The sequence below is a fragment of the Vulpes lagopus genome, chromosome 5, assembly GCF_018345385.1.
Source record: "Vulpes lagopus strain Blue_001 chromosome 5, ASM1834538v1, whole genome shotgun sequence".
Lineage (NCBI taxonomy): Eukaryota > Metazoa > Chordata > Mammalia > Carnivora > Canidae > Vulpes > Vulpes lagopus.
Window position 1 is genome coordinate 17,778,983 of NC_054828.1, and position 23,139 is coordinate 17,802,121.

At 41.2% G+C, this 23,139-nt stretch overlaps 1 protein-coding gene across 4 annotated transcripts in view; it reads right to left on the reverse strand.

Moving 5' to 3' along the window:
- Positions 1–1,620: 1,620 nt before the first annotated feature.
- TXNRD1 (thioredoxin reductase 1) overlaps positions 1,621–23,139 on the reverse strand; it is a 121,971-nt gene continuing 100,452 nt past the window's right edge. For all 4 annotated transcript variants that reach the window (XM_041757300.1, XM_041757304.1, XM_041757303.1 and 1 more), the window contains 4 exons: positions 21,453–21,560; positions 18,911–19,006; positions 15,459–15,593; positions 1,621–3,554 (listed from right to left, as the gene is read on the reverse strand). In XM_041757300.1, the coding sequence (XP_041613234.1) occupies positions 3,492–3,554; positions 15,459–15,593; positions 18,911–19,006; positions 21,453–21,560 (402 nt within the window). In that variant the 3' untranslated portion in view covers positions 1,621–3,491. The remainder of the gene's footprint in view (positions 3,555–15,458; positions 15,594–18,910; positions 19,007–21,452; positions 21,561–23,139) is intronic.

The window sequence follows — 23,139 nt, forward strand, 5'->3', positions numbered from 1 at the left end:
GCCAGGTAGCTGCAACGCAATGGTGCCTCCAAGCAGTTTAGTTTGCCTTTTTCCTCATTGCTGAGGTGGACCAGTTTTTCTGTTCCTGCCCTTTCTACTCTCATTAACATTTGCATCAAAGGTTCCTAAGATAAGAGGAAGAGATTAACAGGCTCCCTTAAAGTGGCCATCTCTGACAGGATCCGATCCAAGATTAAGGCTCCACCAGCCAAGCCAATTACAAACTTTTTTTTTTTTCGGTGCTTCTGCAGTGCACTTGCTCTTGTGCATACATGTGGCCTTGTGCTACAAGCTGGGTGGCAGAAAGAGATAGAGAACCCTGATTATTAAGAAGTAGAGACAGATGAGAAGACACATGTACCAGTCTCTATGCGGAGTAATTCAAAGTGCTCTAGAGAAAGCACAGAGTACCACGGTGTGTATAAGGAGAATCCTTGATGGAGGCAGTCCAGAGCAGCAGGGAGGTCGGGAAGAGTGTGTGTGGAGCACAGAGCTAGTGTGACCAGACGAGCACGTGAAAGCCAAGGTCAGAGGTACAGGGCACAGGCCTGGTGTCTGGCAGGGGGCTAAGGGCCTATTTAGAGGCCTCTGGAAGATCCTGACGGCTTGGGGCAAGGGAATCTGAGCAATAAAATCCTGGCTTTCGTGTGGAAATAAATTGGCAGTGTAAAAACCAGTCAGGAAAAGTGCTAGGACATCTCAAAGTATTAACCATACCGACGATACTGCGCCATGTGTGTGAAAAATGGAGAGTCCTTGGAATGGCTCCAGCAACCCTGAAAGCTCCCATTTGTCACAGGTGGATGGGAGGCAGTAAGGAAAGGTGGTGAAGAGGCAGGGCCCAGTGAAGTCACAGACCTAGCTCTTGTTTCCAATACTTTCTACATCACTAACTAGCTGTGCAATCCTGAACAGGGATTCCCACCCTTGGCCAGTTTCTCCACCTATAAATGGGTGGGTACAGGAGCACTTCAGGACAGAGCTGTTTAAGGATGAAGGGTGAAGGCAGCTCATGCCTGTCAAGCCACAGCACCCAGCACAGGCTATGGCGAGTGCGTATTACACTATGACTGTTAGCACTCTGCAATCACTCAGGGTGGAACAGAAATATTCTGGAAAGGTTTTTGGTTAATAATAAACACAAAATAGAGGAGTTTCTGCTTAGCAACTGATGCATAAGAAAATGAAGTGCTTTACATGAGTAAGTGGAGCATGACAATTGGCATTATTGTAAATAAGTACTGAATGCCTACCCCATGCCCAACACGGCCAGAGGCTGGGAATGCCAATAACCTGTCGATTGCTCTCCAAGGACTGCTGGGAGGAAGAATGGAAGGCCTGCACACTGCTCTGTGGGGTAGTGACACGTGCATAGCCAGGGATACATCAGGTGCTGGGACCAAGTATGAGCTTGAGTGGAGTGGGGGTTTGCCGCCCTAAAGATCAAGACTGAGTGGGAAAATCATAGTAAACTGGAAAATGGAATTGGAAAAGCCAACAACATGGAACCTTAGTGGCCATACAGTGGAGCTTCTTCAGCAGTGAGTCATCATCATCGTCAACACAAAGCCTGAAATCTAGCCGGCACTCGTGCAAAGAATCCTGAGAACACACACAGGGTGCATATTAATACCTTTTAATGTTTCACATTGTTGTTTTTTTTTTCCCCAGAAGATACATAACAAAAATACATGGAATTTAATATGAATCTCAGTACAGTGGGCAATTACAGAACCTAAATAAGACAAGTCTATCAAGTATAATCCTTCTTATGGGGGCCAAACATTCCATTCTACTAAGAAGAAAGAATCACAACATGATTAGGCACAAACATATCATACTGCCTATTGTTCTAACTTCTGAGACTGGTAGTCTTGGAGAAAAAAAAATCGATTAAAAAAATAAATAAAGCACAGTCAACTGCCTCAGTCGTTGTCCCCCGCCCCCCCCCCCCATCCCCGTTTTCCTTTTTGTGCTCTTCAAAGAGCCGCATGGGTGAGGGCGTGAGGCAGAGCCGTGTGGGACAGGGGTAGGCACCCTGCTGACTACATGCCAGGCAGATGCAGAAGTTCCCTGAGGTGACCAAAAAATGTACTGCCACTCAGCGTTGCTGCTGAGAACTCGAGATGAGAGGAGGTGATGGGCTGGCAGGGGCCTGACAGCCACAGCATATGGTGCAGATCCAACTTTGAGAGACAAAGTGGCCCACACGTCATTGTGGAATAGTCAGCACATTCATGTAGGAATCTCGAACTGCAGAGCCAACCCTCTCTGTCATGCTACAAGCTGGAATGCTTTGACCACAATTCTGCCAGGATCAGTCATTCATTCAACAGAAAAAAAGTCAAAACCATTTGGTTTTTAAATGAAAATCCTTCACATCCACCTGTGTTCAAAAATAATAACTTAGGACATTAATACTTCCTTAAAACATCAATTACCATAACAGAGTTGAATCGTAAGTGTGGGGGACCTATTTTCCTATGAACACAGCTCATAGGAAGGGATAGATATGTAACACACGTGAAAAGTAAGGCTGTGATAGTCTTTGTTTTTAGCTTAAAGCTCAGGTCACCCCCAAAAAGTATTACCCAAGTTAAATGTTTCTTACTGAGAAAGAGCTCACTTAGACCAACACGATACACTAAATAAAGGAAAATATTTATTGTTCCTCCTCATTTAAAGGTGCACCTCTGCCTCCATGGTGAGTCCTGGTGGGAACCCTCCTCTCTGACTAGGTCCGCGCAGTGGAGTATTACTTCAAACAAGCTGGCCAAGGAGCCACCTTCTTTCCTAAACAGCATTAAAACTAAGAACAGTAGGTGATGTAGCAAATGGGACAAATGTGGCCAGATCTTGTCATAACTGTACTTGCTCTGATACAAAACCCCTGAGGGGAGACACTGAATGATAGGTCGGTCACAAAGGACAGGACACTGGAATCCTGGCACAGTTCTGTTGTGCAGGACAAGCCTAAGCAGCCTCCAAGTGACCAAACCACACCTCCCATGCACAAGGCACCTTACTTGCATACTCAAGACCTGCTTTTGAACAAAAACCAACTGCTAACATTTCTCCTCTCTAGTATCATTTACACCTTGGAGGGAAAAAAAAAAAAAAAGAAATCAACATCAAAAAGCTTAACAGTGAGAATAGGCAAACTCAGAAAGGAAAGATCACACTAAAACTGCTCGACAATTGCTCCATCACTGCCCACCGCATGGCTTGAGGCCAGTGACTTCATGGACGCACCACGCCGATGCATGCCGAATGTCAGTTCCAGTCCTTCACGGTGACCCCAGTGCGACGCTGCCTGCCTTCCATTCACCACCTCCTGCCCAGGAGATCCAAGGGGGCCTTGGGTGCTGTGCGCACAGGACGTCCAGGTGTCAAAGCCCAAGACCTTCCTAAAAACTTCCCCTTGGGTTTGGGCAAGGAAACACAGCAGTGGTTTGGAGTATTGGCAGCAGCATCCACACTGGGGCTTAACCTCAGCAGCCAGCCTGGAGGATGCTTGCCCCAGAGCGCTTGGTCACCGACAAGGTCGTGAATACCTGCGGGAAGGACAGAACAGGAGATGTTCAGACACCCCAGCCAAGAAGTCACCAGGGAGCGGTGCCAGTAACACCAAATCTACTAAGATGGACTCAGAGGACTACTTACAGTGAACAAAATGGAAAAGTATGACCAAAGGTATCACAACTTTTTCAGAGGATAAAGGGGGAGATGTATTTTAAAAACAAGGTAAAAGAGGAAAAAAATTTAAGTTTTATCTAATGAAGAATTTTATTTTCATGAGAGTGATTAAAACGATTAAATGTGTCATCCCAGTTGCCGGCCAACTCTCTCAAAGAAATGCATGGTGAACCTAAGACCCAGCAATTGCACTACTGGGTATTTACGCCAAAGATACAGATGCAGTGAAACACCGTGACACCTGCACCCCAATGTTCATAGGAGCAACGTCCACAATAGCCAAATTGTGGAAGAAGCCTCGATGTCCTTCAACAGATGAACAGATGAAGAAGATGTGGTATATACACAATGGAATATTACTCAGCCATCAGAAAGGACCAATACCCACCATTTGCTTCGATGTGGATGGAACTGGAGGGTATTAGGCTGAGTGAAATAAATCAGAGAAGGACAATCATATGGTTTCACTCATACAGGGAATATAAGAAATAGTGAAAGGGATTATAAGGGAAAGGAGGGAAACTGAGTGGGAAAAATTAGAGAGGGTGACAAACCATGAGAGACTCCTAACTCTGGGGGAAAAAAAGGCTTATGGAAGGGGGGATGGGGTAACTGGGTGACAGGCACTGAGTAAGGCACTTGATGGGATGAGCACTGGGTGTTAGACTATAATTTGGCAAATCGAATTTAAATTAAAAAAATTTAAAAAGAAAACCTTTAGTAACCTGGAGGGAAATAAAACATAGCAACTATAATTTTAATAAACTGTAGATTATGATGTATTTATCTTTCTTTAAAGATGTGTTTTAATGATACTATGATTAAATATGGAAATGGAAATTTTGTCCACTTTCTTCCAAATGGAAAATTTGAAGACAGAAGGGTTATGCCTTTTTTCAATCATTGTAATTTTATAAAATGTTTAGTTTCACATCAAATAAGAGAAACTTTCTAAATTATCTATGGAATAACTTTCAATTTTACTAAGAGGATAGTTAGTATGAGGAGGATCAGAAAAAAAAAGAGAGGAACTAATTGGAAACTAGCAACTATTTAAAATTTCGAGAGAAATGCTGGGATTTCTATAAGAAGAAAAAAGTAATTTTGATTCTTGATGGAGTTATAATAATCTAAGTGTTACTGTATGTGGCTTAGGTTCTCAATAAAATGTGGAAATAAAAAAAAAAGAAATGGATGGTGAGATATTCTGGAAATGCAGAAAGGTATACAATATACTGTCACAAACACCCATGTGCTATTCAGCGTGTATAAATGTGGTTAGAGCCCCATGTGTGCTCCTCCCTCATCACCTCTCTCCTCTCCTCCCCGACCAGTGCTTATCACTCCTATACATTTCTTGCATTTCTTTGGTGGGTTTCTACCAACTTTACCTCTAAATAGCAAGATGATAAATGTACTCTTCTGCCACCTGCTTCCTTGGCATCATCTTGCATTTCTGTAATTCATTCACCGATAAGGATACAAGTATCTCTAATTCTTCCACTTTTCACTGAATAGTATTCAAGTAACTACAGTACACTATATACACTGTGTACTAGAGAATCCAATTATTCAGTGAATATATTACAAATTACATACCCAGGCTCCTATAGGTGGCCCTTCCAGCAGTTGCTAATATTCTATTTGCAATACGCTCTGTGACGTTCCAGTTGTCTCCTTGTACCTGCAGTTAGAGGTACAACTTCTGGGTTGGAAAGTATATGTCACTTCTACGTGACTGGGTTCCCAAGGTGCCAGACCAACTGATGAGTCCACCTCAAGTCACATCCTGCAAACATCTGGTGCTTATGGACTTAGAGCCTCAACATCTTCAAGTAGCTATTTTACTGTCTACTATTCATAAAAACAGTGATTCTCAAACATTAGTGAACAAAGTCTACTCACAGATAAAAATACACAGAAATTATACTGATGTCAATATGGCAGATTTAGGGTAGGGCCCAGCAATCTCATTTTTAGCATGGGTCCCAAGTGATTGATTCTAATGCAGGTTTATCTATAGTACACTTTCTTGTGGAACACTAGCACAGGAATTTTGGGCAAAATCCAAATTCAAGAAGTCTACTGCATGTAAACTAACCAGCACTTGTTTATCTTTGTAATTTTACCAAATAGGAAGCCTACAGTCAAGGTTTTTAAAAACCTATACTCTACACATTTAGAAACAGAGAAACAAGGTGAGCCTTCAACAGTCCTGGCTTTCTACCCAGAAGCCTCTGTATGACCCTGGTACAGCCCAGAGACAACACAAACATCTCAGGGACTTGAAGAGACAGAGTGGAGACTGGGGAGGCTGAGGTGGCTGGGCTTTGTGGGCCCAAATTCCTAAGAGGAGGCAGCCACGTAGAGAAAGAGCTGTCCCCTCATCTCCACCTAAATACCAAGCTCTGCACATGTGGGGGGCAGGACCCCATGAGGCCAGAGAAGAACCACCAGCAGACAACTGTATGCTGAACCAGCACCAGAATCCACTCGGGGCTGGGAGATGTTCCAGTTGTCACCAACTGGAGTCCGGAGACTTCTCTGAGGCCCTGGAGCAATCAGTAGAGACCCCAGAAAGCCACATCTAAAAATAGGGCTAAGCTAGTAATGTTACTGGCCCCAGAGTAAAAGCTACCCTAGACCACCCTAACAAAGCTCAAAAACAAGCTTCCAAAGGATCAAATGATCCACAAGGACATTATCTAACACAAGAAAACTCAGTGCCTTTTAAAGGAAGACAACAGGGATCCCTGGGTGGCGCAGCGGTTTGGCGCCTGCCTTTGGCCCAGGGTGCGATCCTGGAGACCTGGGATCGAATCCCACGTCGGGCTCCCGGTGCATGGAGCCTGCTTCTCCCTCTGCCTGTGCCTCTGCCTCTCTCTCTATCTCTCTGTGACTATCATAAATAAATAAAAATTAAAAAAATAAAAAATAAAAAAATAAAAAATAAAGGAAGACAACAAAACCCAGGTACCTGGCATGGATTCAAAGAAAAAAAACCTGTCAACCCAGAATTCTATGGTCAACAAAACCTTCCTTCCACGAAGAAATCAAAATGAAGACATTTCAGATAAACAAAAGCTAAGCGACTTGTCACTAGCAGACCTACGATACCAAAAATGGGAAAGGAAGTCCTTCCAGCTCAGGGAAATGCACCAAGAGGTAATATCTTTCCTACCATCACTGGCCTGTCGCTCGCCACCCAGGGATAGCCCACTCTACCACCACTCCTCTTCCATGACTCCGCAAGAATAGTCTTCAGGCTGCCAGGCTGGGCTTAGGATCCCACCCCTAGCGTTCTTTCATACATCACTTGAACCCACCTCTTTTTATTCTCAACTTTGCCTTTACCACTGGTTCTTCCTCCTTGGCTTTCAAATGTGTTTACACTGCATTTATCCTGAAACAATTCTCCTTCGACCTTATGATCACCTCTACCACCACTGTCTCTCATCCTCTTTACAGACAGAATCTTGAGCTCTTGGTACTTACAGTCTATTTTGATTCATTTCACTGAAAGCTGGATTCTGTCCCTGCCACCACGCCTGGGGTTCATTAGGAATGTCTGGCTGCCAAACCCAGGGGGGCACCTTGAATTTTCTCTTCACACACCCTCTGCAGCACTCCTTGTCATCCCCCTCATCTCCCTTTTAACAACTCCTTCCTCTTCCCATGCCTATGTCCTCCCCTAGTGGCTCCTCCCACTGTGGCATGGACACATGCAGGAACACCCATCTCCCCTGGCTAATGCACTGGCTGAGCCCTTGGGGGGCTGTGCAGCCCAGCTGCCTGTCTGCTGTGGGTGCTGCACCAATGCTGCCCCAGGCTTCGGCCCCCATTACTCCCCCTAAGACAGCCTCACAGTACATGTCTTATTCAGTTGGCCTCTCCCTTTTAGGCAGATGAAGGTACCACTTCTCCAGCCACCGTGTGTCCCTCCTGAACTGTATCTACCAGTAAGACCCAACACAACACTTCTTCTTGGATGACACTTCAAACCCATCACGTCCAAGACTGAACCATCCCCCTCCCTGAATCCAGCTCCTTCAGTGAAAGCCATCACTAAGGCCACATATCTGCAGTTAATGTTTCATTCTTTTGTCTCCTTCCTGCTGCTAAGCAATCAATTCTGAGGTCTTCCATAGCTTCTCTTCTGTCATATCTGATCTCTTTTTGTGTTAACACTGACACTCAGTTCGTGTCTCATCATTCTGACTGACCTACTGGGAGGTTTTTGCTAGTTTCCAATGTCTTCGTCTCATCATGAAGACTTCTGTATGGCACACATTACACCCTTTTGCCCTATTAGATGTTAGGGGCCCAGGGCTTGCAGTGTAAGGAAGAGGGATGTGTCACCTCTGAAAACTGGGAGCACCAAAGTGTGCCTTCCTACATCTTGTTCCCCTCTGCATCTTAGCCAGAAATGCCCCAGGAAGGGGCTGCTTCTATGAGTCAGGGCCTAGAGTGAAGACAGAATGGAAATAGTCACATCTGGTCCATGATGACCATGGAGCACTGGCAAGGAAGAGACCTGGTTTTATAAGCAAAACAAACACCACCACCCAAACCGTCCATCTGTACTGCCCAGTCATGAAAACATAAAAGGGCATTGTGTTCAATTAATTAAACTTAGAAGCCTATTTGGATATCAAGTATACTTAAGATTTCAGTCCAACCTTTTTGGCCACAGCACTTGGATGGAGAAAAAACACCAGTAAGTTTCTGTAGACTCCATCTGTCCTCTACACCCAGGCTGATCCCCTCCAGCCAGTAAGCATCTGGAGTAAGACTGGAGGCCATGGCTTAGTTATGAGAGTCCCCAGCAGAAGCAAGACTCATGCAGTACCCACATCTGTGCTGGCACACCAGGACACCTGGGCAAATTTTTTGGTCAGCTACCCCCTGGCTTCCTGAGGAAAAACTAGTTTCCTGGTTTTTAATATAAAGAAGAAAGAGTACAAGAAAGCAAGACTACTTTGACTTAATGTCAGTCAAAGCAATAGCAATCAGCATCAAAACTACTTTTGAGGGCAGCCTGATGGCTTAGTGGTTTAGCGCCGCCTTCAGCCCAGGGTGTGATCCTGGAGACCCAGGATCGAGTCCCATGTTGGGCTCCCTGCATGGAGCCTGCTTCTCCCTCTGCCTATGTCTCTGCCGCTCTCTCTCTGTCTCTTATGAATAAATAAATAAAATCTTAAAAAAAAAAAACTTTTGAATAAAAGGAGAAAAACTTTTGTGTAAAAGAGGAACATTACTGAGAAAAGCCCTTGGTCCATTTCAGTCTTAAACTAGTGACAAAAAGCCTTTTTTCTACTTACATACATATAGATACACGTATCTATAGAACTATATATATCATCAGCACCTTAAAAAATTCAGACCCAAATAATAATGAACAGTATATTAAAAAATTAAAAATATGAAGCTAGGAGAAGATATGAACAATTCATATTTTTAAAAATAGGTTAACGAAGATATGTAAAAATCCTTGAAAGTTAGTCCTTTTTTACTTGATACAGAAAAAGATTTATTTACACTGAATTTTGCAACATTTTCATTAGCACTCCCAAATTCATGCTGATGACACTGTAAGCTATAGCAACTTTTGAAAAGCAATAAAAAAATTTTTGTTTAAAAAAATGTGAAACTGAACAAGGGCAGAAAGACAATACATGATAATGAAAATAGCTGTGTTAGGATGATATCATGGGCAATTTAAAGTATCATCAAATGCACTGGCCTCAATTTTTATTAAAGAAGAAAGATAAAGAGCCAAGGAATACATTACAACACATTTCAGGCTTCGTGATGTACAAGCTTCAATTTTACTTCTCAGGAATTAATTTGGAAATAGAACTAGTGGGAGATTTTTGGTAGAAAAGGAAACCTGGGTGGCTCAACTGGCTAAGTGTCCAACTCTTGATTTCGGCTCAGGTCATGATATTAGGGTTGTGACCCCAAGCCCCGAGTCCGGCTCCGCACTGGTGTGGAGCCTGCTTAAAATTCTCTCTTTCCTTCTCCCTCTGCCCCATCCTGCCCTGCTTGTACAAGCTACCTCTCAGAAGGAAGGAAGGAAGGAAGGAAGGAAGGAAGGAAGGAAGGAAGGAAGGAAGGAAAGAAAACCCATCAAAAACCCAAAGTGCCACTGTTGATTAGTCTAAATGAAAAAAGAAATAAGGTCAATTTTTACAACATTTTTATTTGCACATAGCTGCTTTAGAATTTTCCTAAAAGCACATATTTTAAAGATGAGCATGGAGGCTACCCCTTCATGCTTTCCTAGCCCAGCAAGAAGTGCACTCACGAAGGTCAAGTGCTGCTATAGGCACCCCCCTCACATTCAGATCCACCACCACCTCCCAGCCTCACAAGCCCCCCTGTTCCAAGGCTGCGATGTTGACATTGATTAAAACTTTTGATGTTCAGCACTAAGACTGACTTAAAAACATTTCACGGGTCTTTCCTAATGTTTTCTCCTCTTGAGCTATTATTTTTCCCCTACAAATAAACATGAAATTACTCCTCCAAATGATGTGCAGTTTCCTATTCAATTACTGCTGCTCCAAAACCTGGAATAAATTAATTACCACACTATCTTCACACTGAATAATGCTAATGCATTACTGATGCTCCAACCATTAAGATTCCCCCAGTATTGATACCAAAAAAATTGCAGGCTAAAAGAGTTCTCTCTTTCTCTTAGAGCAATTCTTCAACTGAGCAATCTGTTGACTTTTCTCAGTAATTACTCCTCAGAACCAAAGATTGGTTGCTCAAACAACAGGTTACATTCCCACAGTGGTGTGAAGAGCCTTCCGTGATTCATTCCGCAAACCAGCACCACTGGCCCCAGAGCTGTGGCTAGTTCCGGTCACTACAACAGTGTTCAGGACCAGTTTTTAACTTACTGACTTCTAATCCAGCCCATGGACTGATATTTGTGAAATCCAATAAAATGAAATTTTCAGAGGCACGTAAAATTAAAAGCCAACCTGAGATACCATCAAGTTTCTAACCTTCCCTCTTCATTTCCATCCATATCTCAAATGCACTACTAACACACACTCTGGGGTGGCTGTGAGAGGCATGTCTCTATAGCATAAAGCTGGACATGAAAAAACTGGGTCCAGCAACTAATCCAATCATCATCCAAGCCAGACCCCCTATTTAACACAGAAAAAAAGAGCCCCTAAAAACTGCCTCCAAACCAAATTTTTACTTTCCCTTGATCAAGAAGCTGTAAAAAAATATTTCCATAGTTGGAGATTGGAAGAATTTGGTTTTTCCAAAATCTGATTTGCCAGCAAGCAGTTCATACTGAGAGATTAAAAAAAAAAAAAAATCACTCCTCTCTTGCCTGAACAGAATAATTATAAATCCATATCTATTAAGGGGCTAAATATGTAAAATACACAAAGAATTCATACAATTCAACAGCAAAAAATAAAATCCAATTAAGAAATAGATCTGAACATTTTTCCAAAGATACCCAAAAGGCCAACAGGTACATGAAAAAATGTTCCACATCATTAATCATCATCATTAATCATCAGGGAAATGTAAAGCAAAACCTACAATGAGATACCATTTCACACCAGTTAGAATGGCTACTATCAAAAATAAAAGAATTAAGTACTGGTGAGGATGTGGAGAAAAGGGAATCCCTGTGCACTCACTGTTGGTGGAAATGTAAGTTGGTACAACCACTGTGGAAAACAATATGGAGGTTCCTCAAAAGTTTAAAATAGAACTACCAATATGATCTAGGAATTCCAATATTGGGTATGTATCCCCTTAAGAAACACAAAATATCAATCTGAAAAAGATATCTACACCCCAACGTTCCCTATAGCATTACTTACAATAACCAAGATATGGAAGCAACCCAAGTGTCCATCAGTAGATAAAGAAAATGTGGTGTACACACACACACACACACACACACACCCTCTGGACTATTACTCAGTCTTTTTTTTTTTTTTTCTATTACTCAGTCTTAAAAAAAGAACGAAATCTTGGCATTTGCAACAACATGAATGGACCTCAAGAGCATTATGCTAAGTGAAATGAGTCAGAGAAAAATATCATAGGATCTCTCTTATATGTGGAATCTGAAACAAACAAAAAAACATGATCCCAGAGAAAACAGGCTAGTGGTTACAAGAGGCAGGGGTGAGGGTGGGAAAAGTGGACCAACTGTTTTGTTTTCTCCTTGTTTCACATGTTTTTAGTTTAAAATTTATTTAAGATTTTATTTTTAAGTAATCTCTACACTCAACGTGGGGCTCAAACTCATGACTCTAAGATCAAGAGCTGCATACTCTTCTGACTGAGCCAGCCAGGTATCCGGGACAGGACCTTTTTCAAAATACACATCCCTACCCACCCCACCCTCCAGCCCTCTTAAGAAATACTGTAAGGATGACCTGGAGTGAAGCTACATCTTCTATAATGATAGAAGAACCCAGCCTACACACTCTCCACACAGTGTTGTCCACTAATGATAGAAGAACCCAGCCTAGACACTCTCCACACAGTGTTGCCCACTAATCCTAGGACTCTGGCACCATCTCTGCTTTAGTTAAGGTGTCTGAAAAGCTGGATGCCATGGCCAGGCTGAGATTCTGCTGAGATTACAACCCAGCTCTGTGTCTCCACTACACTCATGTTACCACCAGGAAATCATTTCTATGTTTTAAATTCTACGTCAAATATCACAGAAGAGGTATGCAAGTAGAGTATCACTTGTACAGTGGTGTCTCAGGAGCCAGACTGGTTGGGTTTGAAGCCTGGTTCTGCCCGTTCCATTCAACCTCCCTGTCCTCCATTTCTCCATCTGTCAAGTGGAGCTACTACCACCCCCGGGGAATTCTTGTAAGGACTTTGCAGAGAGCAGAGTGCCTATCACACAGAGGAAGGCCTGAAGAATGTCACACTGTGGTTAGAATCACTCCCCTGGAACCTGCTTTTTTTTTGCCACCACTTCCCACTTCAAGCCATAGCTGTGAATCACTCCTGCTTCTTCCCTCTCCCACTTGCAGTCAGTTGGCAAGCACCATGAAGTCCACCTCCTATTTCTCTCTCAAATGTCTCAAGGTCTCCTGACGTCCACTGCCACTACCCTAGGCTGGCACCACCTCCCCATTCCCTTCTGGATGTGTCTGCTCTGGTCCAGTAGAGCAATGCCCCAATGTAGCCAGTGATTTCTCTCTACAGTGCATCTGATCACATTACCCCTGGCTCTAACCTTCTCTCAGCCAAACCTCAGTGCCCCCAGGATAAAGCCCCTGGTTTACAAGGCCATGACCTTTCTACCAGCTTCTCTAGCATCATTGTTTTTACTTCTCTATAGGCTCCTGAAGCTACAGCAGTAGAGGTCCTCCCTGTTCCTCCCCGAAGAAACATGATCTCTCCCACAGAGGCCTTGTACTTGGTATTCCCTCTGACAGGCTAACTACCAACACACTACTCATCACAGACCAGAACTACCTCCTCAACTGTCCTGCCTGGGTCTCCCTACTCTGGACGCCATCAGGATTGCCCCTGATCTGGGGGCTCGTCACACTGAACTGCAATTGCTATTTCACTCAGCTGCCACTTGCTCTTTCTGAGTCTCATCTTATATCTCTGCTCTAACCCCATAAATGCCTGGCACAGTGCTACACTCATAATTGTACAACAAATGTGTTCACAGAGTGACGCAGCACCCAAGTTTTCTCTCATTAATAACCAAACACCAGCTTGGGAAAAAAATTTTTTTAAAACCCTAACAAATCAGTGAAACTTTCAGCCTCCAAGCTTCAAAGTCATAAGAGAACCAACAAATGGAGATGCACAGGAGCAAATGCTCAAAATGTGCCAAGTATACCAAAAATAAGACACCTTTGGCTGACCTACCTGCAGGCAGGGGCTTCGGGAAGACTCCCTGCCTCTTCAATGCTATCTCTCTGCACAGCTGGCTGTCATCCTGCCAGATGCCACCTCACCTGCCACTGCCGGGTCACAATACAACAAAACCACGTGGATGATGGGAGTCCGTCTTTTTTTTAAATTTTTTTTGAGTCAGTCTTTTAACCAGTCCACTGAGGGTTTGAGGGCTCAAACTCAGTTAAAAAGTTGAGACACTCACATACACAAGTTGAAAAGTCACCTTTTCATCCAGGACAGAGACGACTACTGTGGTTTTTAAGTATCTTGGATTGGCTTCTAAAATTTTAAATATACTCAGTGTAGTGGGTTAAGTCTTCCAGAATGACATGCTCAATACCTGTTAACGTGATCTTATTTGGATAAGGTAAGGCTGGATTGAGTGGGCCTTAATCCAGTGACTGAGGTCCCTCTAATAAGAGGAATCCAGACACAGACACACAGGAGGCAAGGCCATGCACGTGAAGACAGAGAGGACAGTGATGCAGGACTCAGCCAAGGTCGACCAAGGACTGCCAGCAACCACCAAGAGCTCGAAGAGGCCAGCCAGGCAAGATTCTTCTCCAGAGCCTTGGGAGGGAGCTGACACCTTGGTTTCAGACATCCAACCTCCAGAACTATGCGAGGATAAACTTTTTTGTCTTAGGCCACCCAAAGTGTGGCACTTTGTTACATCAGCTTGGTCTTTTAAAGACATCATATTATATACTAATATTTATCTCAATGGCAGTATTTATGAAAAAACTAAAGTCAGCTGGTTCCTTCCCCAGGCACATAGTCTTAGTCATTACAATGAACAAAAAAAGATATGCTGTATATTCTTTAAGAGCTTCAATCTGGACTCTTCAATTTTGGGGTCATTTTTTTAGAAGCTTAGTTTTATTTCACAAAAACAGAAGTTTTCTATGAATAATGCCCTGGTCACTAAACATGTTAATATTTTATGCTTCCATCCTAGCCAGGTGTATATTATTAACACAGAGGACTCTATCCCTAATTATAGAAAAGGCAAAAGCAAAAGGACACCCAAATGTTTCCTCAGTCTTGAAGCTGACATTTCACATATTCAGCAAAGAATTCAGTTGTGCAAAGGCAAAAAGAACAGACACCCATCAGTTAACCAGCTGCAGAATGAAATCAGGCATGCACCTGCAGATATATACCCTGGAAACCACTCACTCTGGTGACCAGATAACAGCTACGGTTTTCCAACTCCATACCTACGCTGGTCTAATATGAGCTACCTTCTCCCAACCTTTGCCAGTCTCCAAAGTCGACACATTTTTGGTTTACAAGCCCTGCTTAGTAGTAAACATAATAACCTTCAACTCTTGCATGATCATGGGCAAGCATGAAGAAATGCTGGCACCCCAGAGGCCCAGAGTGGTCAACTTCCAGTTCTAGTGTCAGCTGCTTGATCTTTTAAAAGCAACACTTTCAAATCTCATCCTTTGATACAGAAAGCTAGAGGCAGACAACATCACTGAGCCTTGAGGTGGCTCTGGGATAACTAGGACTGCAAGCTCTTTCTGGGTATGAAGGGCACTAGTCATTGACTGCCAAGAAAATCATTTAGGAGACATGACAAAAAAAAATTTAAGGCACATCTCTATAAATAAATCACTGCCATCATTTTACCATTAGCATGATACTCCTATCTAGTTCATGTCAGGAACAAAAGTATCTGAAAAAGGAAATTAAACTGTAAGGAGGTACAGAAGTAGCTCAACTACAACAGAAGGACACTAACTTCAGAGTCCTGGACTTGCCACTTGAAAGGCAGGTGATGTTGTGCACTTTTAAACAGAGCTGTCAAAGTGCAGGGGACCCACCTCTGCACAGATGGGGTGGATTCCAATGGTACTGTCCAGCTGCATTTTGGTCAGTCCACACTTGAGGGCAGCTGCAAAGCCTTGTGTAACTTCTCCAGCATTTGGACCCAGTACGTGGAAGCCCACGACACGTTCCTAAGATATAAAATAAAGTAACAGTTATGCTGATTCTTTCCCCCTTAACAACCTAGAACATGGAGCCAGTCTATTCTAAAAACCCTGTTCAGAAAGACTTAGACTAACACATGCTAAAAGTGACTTAGGCTGAAGAGACTCCAACATGGGCTAGTATAGTGGTTACAGCAAGTAAGAAGGGAGAGACAAGAGCTGGCCTTGAGGGATGAGGAAGAAAATCACTAAAAGCAAACATGCCTGCAACTCCATGGGCACCAAAATGTTCTGGAAAATGTTTTCAACGGGCAGTTCTATCCTCATCTCCTCTATTTGGTTGTCTCAAAGCTCCAGATAAACTATGTGTGATAGCTGTAACATTCAAAAACAGTCATTTCAGGGTGCCTGGCTGGCTCATTTGGTAGAATGTGACTCTTGATCTTGGGGTTGTGAGTCTGAGCCCCACGTTGGGTGCAGAGATTACTTAAAAAAAAATCTAGGGGTGACTGGGTGTTGCAGTCAGTTAAAGCATCTGACTCTTGGTTTTGGCTCAGGTCATGACCTCAGGCTCCAAGCTTAGTGTGGAGTTCCCTTGGGTTTCTCTCTCTCCCTGTGCATCTGCCTATCACTCTCTCTCTTTCCCTCTAAAATAAATAAGCCTTAAAATAAAAATAAATAAATAAAAGTAGTCATTTAAATTTAGAAAGTATTCTAAGGCCTTGAGGGCAGGCAGCATAGTTAGACTTCAGACCTTTTTAATCTGAAGCCATTTAGAAACCAACAGAAAAATTTTTGGCAACTCTGAAAAGTGACGTGGGAATTACTTTGAATAAACTCCAAATCCCAGACTCCAGCTACCTCTGCCAAAGGCAAAGAAATCTGATGCATTCTAATGTTCAGACTTTCATGACTGAGCTACACTATCTAGTCCAACCTCCTCAGCACAGGAAAGGCAACTGACACTGCGGGGTACACAGCCTTATCTAAGGTTCAACTGCTGCCTGGAAAACAATCAGGATGGTTGTCCTGTTGCCAAAGTACTATAATATATTCCACGCTGAGCTCCTCCATATTCATTCTGCCAATCAGGGGTTTAGTGTATGGATAAAGCACCAAACACACTGCACTTAAGATATATAGACTTACGTTTAATGATATGGATATATCTCGAAGAAAGAGATTTTTAAAAAGTTACAAGGTTCTATTTTTAGCTGAGGATACCACTCTTAAATCATAATGCGTGTTTATGGATACGTAACAGGCAGCAAATGTAAAAACGTGAACAGGTGAGACACTCGCTTCAAAACAGTGTTGCCTCTGGAGCAAGGAGTGAGGAGTGAGTAGTACAGGATCACAGGATTGAGAAGGACTACAAACGATTACACAGGCATAGGGTAATGCTTAATAGCTTGAGATCTACATTGCCTGGGATTGAGTTCCAACTCTGCCATTAACTAGGTTAGTGACCTGAGCACAGTTACACTTAATCTCCATGTGTTCCAGTTTCCTCATCAATGAAGAAGGGGTAACAGGAGTACACACCTCACAGGATTGTGTAAGAATTAACTAAGTCAATACAACAGACACCCAAGTAGTACCTAGTGGTACATAGTAAGTGCTCAATAAACATAAGCTATTCTAAATTTCCTCTGTGATGGTTTCTGTCCTACAACAGAAAAGCTCTGAAGCAAACACACTAAATCTGGATGGTGGGTACTTTCCCTATCCTTCTGTAAATGTTAAATATTTCACATAAGAACAACATACAGAAAAATAGAACCCCAGCAGATAATAAACACTGAAAAAGCCAAGCATAGGTAGACACTGTAAAGTGACGGACTCAAAATGAATAAAACATATGCCCCAAAGATGGTCAAGTTCTAGAAACATGCTTTTGCATAAGACTGCTCATGATGGCTGAGTGTCTGCCTTTGGCTCAGGGCCTGATCCTGTAGTCCTGGGATTGAGTCCCACATCAGGCTCCCTGTAGGGAGCCTACATCTCTCTCTGCCTCTCTCATGAATAAATAAATAAAATATTTAAAAAAAAAAAAAGAGAGACTGCTCATGACAAAAGAACAATGACAAGTATTCATTTTTTCTAATACAGTCTTTGTGAAAATAATTAAAAACAGTATCATCCTCCTTAAGGCCTCAACTATTTTAATTAAGATGGGCTCATTAGTAGTGAAAACTACTCTTCATATTTTATTTAAAAAGTGTTATTTGAACACATGACACAACAGTGGAAAAAAACCCACATACAGTTAAAGAAGATTTGCTTGGTCTGAAGGAAAATGTGGAGGTTTCATTGCTACATGCAACTGAACTACTTCTTGTTGGAGGCAGTTATCAAACTGCTAGTGACAACCTCAGACACTGTCTCCTTTTGTCTACAGCAGCATGAGAGCTATTGTATACACAAACACTTTTAATAATAAAACATGTCTGCAAAGGAAAAACTGCATAAAATCATTCTTTATGCCAACTGTATCCTAGTATCCTCATTTATTAAATGCATCGAGATGCATCTAGGATCACCATTCCTGTAGACAGCGCAGGTTTTCCTCTACTACTACCCGAGGCAGGAGTTTCTTAGTAGGATACATGGCTTAATTTTATTCAAACCCTCCAAATAAGAAAAGTATGGATTCTTCAGCACCATTTACATTTTTACTTAGGTCCTTTTTTTTTTTTTTTGGTAAGATCCCAACTAAGTTAAAAATACCAGTTCTCATCAGATTTAATCCATAAGCATATGTGCAAAGATATATACATTCTGAATCACAATATAAAATGAGGACAGTAGCTAAAAAAGAAAACCAACCATGTATTCAATCATTTTGTGGGTATGGAAACAAAACTGTGAGGTGAAGGAGTTTGCCCACAGGCTTTCAGTTACCAGTTGTTACACGTAGGAGCTGGCAATGAAATCTTCAATCAGAACCCAATTAAGAGCTCTTCCTATTACACCTTTATCATTAGTGCCAGCAGCCTAGGATACGAACACGTGTTACTCCTTTTATTTTTCATTATTTCTAGATAGTCACTGACTTCATTGCTTCCCTTTCGCAAACACAAGTGTAAACAGTTCTCAAGCGGTCTCTGTGGTCTTGGCTCGGCGAGGTCTTGTGGACCTGCGACCACGTGCAGGGCCCTGTGACCATGACCCTGAGTAGAGATCAAGCAGTGTCACCATAGTCCTTGCCCTCAGTGTCCACACGGCTGGGAAGACCAACAATAAAACACTAAAGGAATGTGAGGTACATCATGTGATCAAAATAGAACTACATATTAAAAACGAAATTACTGAAAAAAGAATTCAATGAGGATTTCACTTACATTATCTTTGATGTTACAGATTACTTTTGCATAACATTTGTTATTATCTCTTGAGGGAATTGTCCACTCCAATGGCCAGAAGTAACTATGATAAACCTGAGAAGATACACAATTTAGGCCCATTATCTTAAGAAGTCTGTTTGTCAAACACCAGCTGTGATTTGAAAACACTGAAGGCTCTTTGATACTTAGACTTTCATGAAACAATGAAATTCATGGAATAAATAGGAAATTTGGTCAGAAGGTAAATGACCTTACACTTGTTGTCAGGCCCCTTTGCTATAAGCTCCTTCCCTTAATTACATCTCAACCTCAGAACAGTAAACCTTAGGTAATAATAACAACAAAAAGCAAGCAAATGAGAGAAAGAAACCAGGTAATTACTTGCTGTCTTACATTAAAAAAAAAAAAAGAAAGAAAGAAAGAAAAGGAAAAAAACCCAACACTATCTTGGATCTTGAATGACAACTTTGGGCAAAAAACAAGCAAGGTGCCACAAACAATTATAGCAATTACCCAGTTCCTTGCTAATGCTTCCAAAGAAATTTCCTCCTTTGGTATTTTTCACCAAAAGTAATGAAGAGGAGGAAGAGGGAGAGATGGAGGGAAGATGAGAGGTGGAAGGACACAGATATCTTTACTGATGCTTCATGAACTTAAACCTGGGTGACTACAGGGGTTTATTTCCACCTCCAGCTGCTAGCCTCAATTGAAAACATACATGGCGGGATCCCTGGGTGGCACAGCAGTTTGGCGCCTGCCTTTGGCCCAGGGCGTGATCCTGGAGACCCAGGATCGAATCCCACATCGGGCTCCCGGTGCATGGAGCCTGCTTCTCCCTCTGCCTATGTCTCTGCCTCTCTCTCTCTCCCTCTCTCTCTGTGACTATCATAAATTTAAAAAAAAAAAAAAGAAAAGAAAACATACATGGCTGGCTACCTTTTAAAAAAAATATGGATTATAAAAAAAAAATATGGATTATGTAGCCATTATAATAAGTGTTCTTTGATGTTACAATACAATGTGAATTTTTTTAATGTGTGTTATAAAATTGAATATATAATGTTATAGTATCACAACAATTACATAGGGAAAATATATTAAAGAAATTACCCCAATTGCGAAGAACTGCTATGTTACAGACATAAGTCTATGGATAATAGTTTCCTACTTCCATTTTCAAAATTGCAACCCAAATGCATTACTTTTAAATGAAAACTGCAAATTTCATAAAATGAAAGCCAAAGCCTGTCAAGAAATATGAAATATATACTAAGAACCTTAAAACATAAGACTCTTTTGATAGGACTCTATTGTCAGAAAATAACCAGAGAAATACAGTGAATTATGAAGATGTTCATTGATATTTGTAAAAATGAAAAACTATGAACAATCTAATAAAAGTATGGCTTATCAAATTATTTTATAGCATCCAAAAAAACATAAGTCATTTTTTAAAATGCTGGGTTTAGGGTGAAATGCTCATGACCTAACATTAACTGTAAAAGAGAAAACTGCAATAACTTAATCATACTTAAATTAAGACACATATACCTACAATTATACAATACATACAATGTATATATACAAGTATACAATATATAAACATGTAAATAACTTGGAAAGAAACTAGAAGGAAATATGCCAAAATATTAATAGCAGTTTTTGCTTCATGAATTACAATTTCCTTTTTTATATTTTCCTAATTTTTCAAAAGTCCTAGAATGAGGAGATCCTATTTTTGCAATCAGAAAATGCTACTAATACGGTACAAATAGACCAAGATATTACATACTACCACTAATGTATATAGTAAGAAAAAATTAAGAGATTTAAAATAGGCTTTTATATAATAAAATTTACTCTGATTTACAAATCTGGTCTTCTGGAAGGTTTTACTGGAAACTTTTTTCCTGAAAAATTTAAAGCAGCAGTCCCTGGGGTAGCATCCTGTTCCCAAAAATAGCGTCTTTCAGGTGCCTGTTCCTGGATTATGGCAAAGTTAGAAGAGGGTAATGGTACAAAAAACCCCGACTATTACTAACAGAGTCATAGAAATGGAGTTAATTTTTAGTTTTCTTTTTTGTATTTTCCATAATTCCAACAGTATTATTTTAATAATAAAAGGAACCAGTAAAAGTGGTTTCAAAAAGTAGAAGGAAGTATTCCTGGGTCAGCTGACAAGATTGAAAAACAGAAGGTAGGTCATATCCAAGTATTGTATCAACATTAAACTTCTGAAAAGTGGTGACTATAAAGTAGTTAAGAAATACCCTGTTTCGCAGGAAACACACATTGAAGAATTTAGTAGTAAAGGCGCATTTCATCCTCTTTCAAAAAGTACGGGGAAAAAATACAGATACAGAGAGAGAAAAAAGAAAATATGAAAAGTATAAAACAAATGGCAATACATGAATCTGGATTATAGGTATACAGAAAGGTCTTTGTACAGTTTTTCACCTTTTCTATGTGCTTGAAATTACTTTTAATTTTGAACAAAAGAGCAGTATAACTTAACATAGGCATAAAGAATATAACTTACCTCAATATTTTCTTCCCCAAATTTCTCCACAGCTCTCTCCTCAGAAAGACCACAGGCACCATATTCCAAAGGAGTAAACACAGTTGTTGGAACATTTTCATAATCACACTGTTTCAAAATGAAAGGTTAAAGACTGGAGAAATTATAACTCTAAAAAGAATATGTCAAAAAAGTTTAAAATCAGGAGGGGAGGGCAGCCCTGGTGGTTCAGCGGTTTAGTGCCTTCAGCCCAGGGTGTGATCCTGGAGATCCAGGATCAAATCCCACGTCAGGCTCCCTGCATGGAGCTTACTTCTCTCTCTGCCTGGGTCTCTGCCTCTCTCTCTCTCTCTCTGTGTCTGTCATGAATAAACAAATTTTAAAAAATCTTAAAAAAAAAATCAGAAGGGGAAAGCAGACTAATAAATTTCTATGAAAAGTATGGGAAGTCACAATACCAGATATAAGCCTACTACACCGAGAACCATTAACTCATGTGGCAGTTTTAAGAGGTCTGAAGTCTGTCAAGACCAGGTATAAATAGATGTGCCTTCTCCATCGATCTACTAACTGATGTTAACAACAAGGACACACTTTTTCTCCCTTTATAAAGCAGCCAAAAACAATACGAGTGTATTCAATGCTGACAGTCTCATACAGGTGACAGAAATTAATAGACTTCTTTGGAAAATCAATTAGGTGATACCTAGTAAGAGCCATAAATACATTCTTTATCTTTGTGTCAAGAACCTCACCCTTAGAAATCTTAATAATTTATTATATGGAAAAAGTGACAGGCATTGAGCATTGCTGCAGTCCTCAACAGGGGCAATATACTGAGTGGTGATAAATAGCAAACAGGAGAGTGATTCTATAGTATATACTCTCAGTGTAGTAGTATACAGCCACTAAAGTGGAAGACCACAGAAACAAAAAAAGTTAATGATGGTATTTCCAAAGCGTATTTCATGATGTTAATAGTAGAGATGACAAAAGGATTTTGAAGTCAAACAAGTTTGTGAAACACTAAATAAACAGGTTTCTCTACTATGGATTTCTCAGAGCCTCCAGTATACTGATGTGAACTGTGTTAAAGATATTATGCAAATACCAAACATGTTTACAAATGATTTGGTAAAAACCTACCAAATCACATTTGTACACAGAGGTGAGCCTAAGTAACATTTTGCATTTAAAATATCAGATATTCAATTCCCCTTTAAAAAAGTCTCCTTCTAGAAACAATATAATCCTTCTTCTTTAAAAAGAACATAAACTCTTAGAATTATGAATCAAAAGTATAGGTAGACATCGACAGACAGCCATAATGGTGTATCAGGGACCAGATGTCCCTTCCTTCTTTCAACAAGCAGAAAACCAGACAAACAGCAGCCACCACTTGCAGACCCTGGACAACAGGCAGTGCAGGATGTGTGATTCCGGACAGAAGGGAAACAAATGAGGTAAGCCCAGTGATTTCTCATTTACTGTCCAGAGCACTAAGGACTGGTGTAAGAAGAGGGAACACAAACAGAGCACAGCAATCTCTCTTAGTTATGGAGATAGAGACCACAGTTTAGGCTTAGCACTGCAGGGCAGAGCACCTGAGGGTAGAGCGGGACGAACTCTTGGGATCTGCAAAGAATGGGGCTGAGAACTGATCCATAAATGTGTCATAGGTGGTCCTCAAGGGTGAGGAAAGAGCTAC